The sequence below is a fragment of the Xenopus tropicalis genome, chromosome 7 (assembly GCF_000004195.4).
Source record: "Xenopus tropicalis strain Nigerian chromosome 7, UCB_Xtro_10.0, whole genome shotgun sequence".
Taxonomy (NCBI): Eukaryota; Metazoa; Chordata; class Amphibia; order Anura; family Pipidae; genus Xenopus; species Xenopus tropicalis.
In genome coordinates, this window is record NC_030683.2 from 37,362,725 (window position 1) to 37,367,886 (window position 5,162).

General features: G+C 37.7%; 1 protein-coding gene across 1 annotated transcript; it reads right to left on the minus strand.

Annotated features, from left to right (window-relative positions):
* Window positions 1-1,006: 1,006 nt before the first annotated feature.
* Window positions 1,007-3,184, minus strand: drd1c (D(1C) dopamine receptor). The gene has a single exon (XM_004915891.4). It carries the CDS (start codon window positions 2,493-2,495, stop codon window positions 1,098-1,100), a length of 1,398 nt encoding a protein of 465 aa, XP_004915948.1. The 5' UTR covers window positions 2,496-3,184; the 3' UTR covers window positions 1,007-1,097.
* Between the last annotated feature and the right edge of the window lie 1,978 nt (window positions 3,185-5,162).

Here is a 5,162-nt window from a genome sequence, read left to right on the forward strand (position 1 = left end):
GGTGACTCATTTGCTCTGATATCATGAGCATAATTGCCAATTAAAAACAGAGAAGAAAATACAATTACATAGTGGATGTGTTTACACTGGAAACTTGTATATGAAGAAGCTTATACACATAATTGTATAATGACAGTACGACAAGTTATATTATACAACCACATCTATACATCAAAATGTTTCCTTTGGAGGATGAATAGAACAGGTTCTTTGCAGGAGTTTTTATGAATGATTTGATCAGTACAGCCTTTACTAAAGCTCACTTGTGAATGAAGATCAGAAGCTGTGACAGGAATGCTTAAATAGTGCTGTAAAGCCCATTGCACTGTGTATGGAGGTTGTATTATTTAGACTATTTGCGTTGTTCGGTATAAAATAAAATTAAATGTGGTGAATACACTGTGAAATTTTGCATTCCTTGTGCAGACAAAGCTTAATGTAAGATGTACAGATGTACCCTAGCTGTATGCACTCACAGAATACACTATAATAACAGATGGAGTTGAATCCCTGAGCTGAGTGTAATCATTTACCAGTCACCCTATATAGAGTGTTATTATTGCAGTCATACACACATTAGACACATTATACAAAGAAAGCTACATTTAAATAGGCACAGCTATTGAGTCCAATATTATCTAGTCTACCCAATCAATTGTAAAGTAATTGTTATGTTGTATCTTACCAGTGAGATTGCCTTTATATAAACATATTTTTGAAGCTATGTTGCCGTATGACAGTACAGGTATAGAACCTGTTATCCAGAATGCTTGGAATCTGGGGTTTTCCAGGTAAGGGATCTTTCCATAATTTGGATCTCCATACCTTGTCTCCTAAAAATCATTCAAACATTAAATAAACCCAATAGGATTTTTTTGCCTTCAGTAAGGATGAATTATATTTAATTAATTATATTTATTACTACAGAGAAAAGGGAATTTTTTTTTTCCAAATTACAATTATTTGTTTACAATGCATTCTATGGGAGATGGCATTTCCATAATTCAGAACTTTCTGGATAATGGGTTACTGGATAACGGATCCTATACCTGTATTTTTAACAAATGTTTCAGTAGGGAGTTAACAGTTAACTTGGTCTAGTAGAGTTTTGTGGTATAGTGTCTATCCTCATCTGCAACTAACTGTGGGAGACATTCAAGGGGTCCCGTAGATGTAAATGGTGTAATAGTCTCCAAAGTTATTTCTGCCTCACATTCAAACTGAACGCTGGCAGGCAAATGTAAATTCTTGTGGCTTCTGGTCCCATGTGAAGTGGATAGAACTGAAACTTTGTCAAAACACGTTCCTTCTAAGACTTCCTGGTCTTGGTCCACTACATTGGGGAGGTGAGAGTTATTGAAAGTGACAGGGATATCCTTCTGAAATGTTGTGTCGTGGTGGTAGGACACCAGTTCATTGCTGAAATTTACAGCCTCTACGTTGTTGCTTGAGCAGAATCTATTGCATCCTAGGATAGTAGTAAAGGCTTTTCTGAAGTCAGCATTGAAAGCATAAATAACAGGGTTCAGTGATGAGTTGGCCCATCCAAACCACACAAATATATTAAATGTAGTCTCACTAACACATGGGGGCTCTGGTTCATTTTGACCTGGAAGACTCATATGGCAAAAAGGGATCATACAGTTGAGAACAAAAAATGGAAGCCAGCAAAAAACAAAGACCCCCATGATTATGGATAAGGTCTTTAGTACCTTAGTCTCCTTCCTGAAAGAAGTTTTCAATGAATTTTCATTAGAACAGTCTGGATGGCCACTCTGTGCATGCTCCACGGCTCTTTCTAAGGAAGAAATTCTCCTTATCTGTGTCTGAGCAATTCTGTAAATCCTGGTGTATGTACCAATCATGATAACAACAGGTATGTAGAAGCTAATAAGTGAAGAGGATATTGCGTATGTCCGATTCAGGCTCGAATCACAGTTCTCTGTGTGATTTATGGCATTAAGTTCCTCATCAACCTCCTGGGATTTATGCCAGCTAAGCTGAACAGGTATAAATGATATTAGGATAGATAAAGTCCAGGCTACGCCTATCATAATAAAAGCCACCCTTTGTGTCATTTTTCTTTCATACCTGAATGGACTTGCAATGGCCCAGTATCTGTCGAGACTGATAATACAGAGATTGAGGATGGATGCAGTAGAGCACATAATGTCGAAGGCAACCCAAGTGTCACAAAAGTCACCAAAGAGCCAATACCCAGCAACCTCGGTCACTGCTTTCCAGGGCATCACCAACAAAGCCACAAAGAGGTCTGAAACGGCCAAAGAAATCACAAAGAAGTTGGTTACCTTTGATCGAAGGTGTCTAAACTTGATGACTGCTAGGCACACAAGCGTGTTGCCCAGGAGGGTAGACAGGATGAGCAGTGATAGAAGCAATCCAGTCAGCGCACGAAGGCTTAAATCTGAGCTTCCCACATCTAGATCTGCATGCAACACATTGACTGTTACATTGTATATAGAGAGATTTTCCATGAGGGGTAATGGGGAATAGGTTTCTTTTTCACAGCTCCTTTTTTCTCAAAAGGAAAATAAGTACATTCAGAAGTCTGCTGAAGATCATGCCATCCTTACAAGCTCAGCAACAAAATAAATCTCACAGGAGCAGTGCGTTTATCTTCAACCGGCTCTAAGCAGCAACAAATTCCATTGGAGAATGGAGTAAATTCAAATCAAGCCTCTAGTGCTCAACATTATTATTTGTATATGAGAAAAAAAATACTCATATCAGTGAAGAAGAAAACTCATTTGCAGTCTTTGATTTGCTCTGCCCCTGCATGATTTCAAATTACAGTCAGACATTCCCTCAATTCATTATGATGCATGCACATTTTATCACATTTTCCACTTTCCGGCACAAGTTCACTGCCATTAAATGACTTCATAATTTCATCAGGAAAGAAGAAAACATTAAGGTCTTTCTACTTGCTGTTTCACTGCCTGAAAGTGTAAAAAGACCTCTTTTCTGATGTTTTGTGTGTTCCATTCTTCCAAACAGCTGACTGCTCTGCCGATATATCCCATTTGTTAGAATAAGCAGAAGAAATTCCGTGTATATAAAGCTTCATGCATGTCCTTTAGCCTGTACTCCTTAAGGCTCCCAGAGCTCTGAACTTCAACATCTGCCTGACGGCTGTTTATCCTTGAGATACACAGTGCTACTGATATCCTGACCAGTGGATTTGAATTAAAATAGAGCTATGAGCATCTCAAGAACACATGTCAGAGCAAGGTGTATTTGCTGATAGATCGGGACAGCCTTATGGGCAAGGCTTTGTGCTGTGTATGAGAAGGCAGAACTACTGGGTCCTAATTCATAAGAGGTTGTATTTCTTCTGGTGCCCTGAAATACATACATTTTCTCTCTCTTTTTGCTTCATTGAATTTATTTACATACAAAATGCAGAATTTCTGTCTGGATCCAGACACCTGTTGTGCATTCCTTCTCTAACAATTCACATCCCATTTTGTTTAGCCTACAGATCTTTAACTCTATTTACCCCTAAAAACTTATATTAATTAACTGAATACTAAATGTTTCCCCAGTCATTTAACCCACGCACACATTAACGTTCATATCATTTTCCAAATCTTTTTTCACATGCTGTTAAATATAAAGGTTGCCGAATATTTCCAATTTTTTTCCACTTGGTATTCAATTCACATTTGTCACATATGCTTACATATACTTGCAAGATCCCAATGGCAAGTAAGTAAATGGCCCTAATTAGTGCTATGTTTGATTCATAAGCTAAATACATTGATGTTTTTCAGACATTTATGCATCTGTATAAGAAAAACAGCAAAATTTAATAAACGGTATGTTTTTCATGCATTTATTTAAAGGCAATTAGGTCAGTTATACAGGAATAGGATCTGTTATAAGGAAACCCATTATCCAGAAAGCTCCAAATTTTATAGACTCTATTTTAATCAAATAATTGAAACTGTTAAAAATGACTTCCTTTTTCTCTGTACTAATAAAACAGTACTCAGATAGAATTATTGGAAGCAAAACAATCCCATTGGGTTTATCTAATGTTTATATGATTTTATAGCAAACTTAAGGTATGGAGATCCAAATGCCAAAGGACATGCGAGGGGGAGGGGGTGGTGCAGGGGGGAGGTGGCCAACCAGATTGCCTAGGGCGCCCGGTCGGCTTGGCCCACCCCTGATCTCAGTTATAGCATAACTCGCCCATAGAATCTATTTCATAAAAGTAATCTATTTTGTAAAAAGTACAATAGAATTGGAATGGGCAGAACACAGTAAGGTTTAACCCATACGTATTCTTTGTGCTAATCTGTATAATACATTTAATTGTACCAGAGCCGTCATCAGGGGGGCACGGGGGGGACAGTCGTCCTGGGCCATTTTCACTTTTACAGTTTTCTTTGTAACTCGGGCCCCCTTTAATCAATTCCGGGACCTGTCAGTCCTCCGCTGAGGGAGCCGCTGCCGGAGGAGCCGAAGAAGATGCCGGTGGGGTGGGGGTAGGGGAACTGCACAAACACGCACATTCTCTGGCCAATATCTAGCAATGTCAGTCCATGCTATACATATATATCTGCCAGGTCCTATGCTGAAATTTATTAAAACATTTCATTTTGTAAAATGCCAGTTAAAGGGGGAATTTATCTTTAGGTTATCTTTTAGTATGATGTATGGAGTACTATTCTGAGACAACTTGAAATTAGTCTTCATTTTTTTATATTTTTGATCAGCCGCTCTCTAGTTTGGAATTTTAGAAGCTATCTGGTTGCTAGGGTTCAATTTAGCCTAGCAACCAGGCAGTGATTTGAAAAATAGACTGGAATATGAATAGGAGGGGGGTAAATAGAAATATAAGTCATAAAATGTAACAATCACAATAAAATTGTAAAAGATTCAGAAGAAGAAGGCAAATAATTCAAAAACAATAAAAAACAAATAATAAAGAAATAGGCAAATCTACACCATACTAAAAGTTAACCTTAAGGTAAACCACCCCTTTAATGACCAAGTCCATCTCCATATGTTGTGTTTCTTTTGGAGCTAAAGTAACAACAAAAACTTATAAGCATATATACAAAAATATTTATTATAAATTTATTGCAGTGTGCAGAATATACCAAATACCAAAATGTATTAGGGGGCACTGC

Bases quoted from the DNA above. Each gene is read 5' to 3' on its own strand.
- drd1c (XM_004915891.4), bottom strand. From the start codon at position 2,495: ATGGAAAATCTCTCTATATACAATGTAACAGTCAATGTGTTGCATGCA.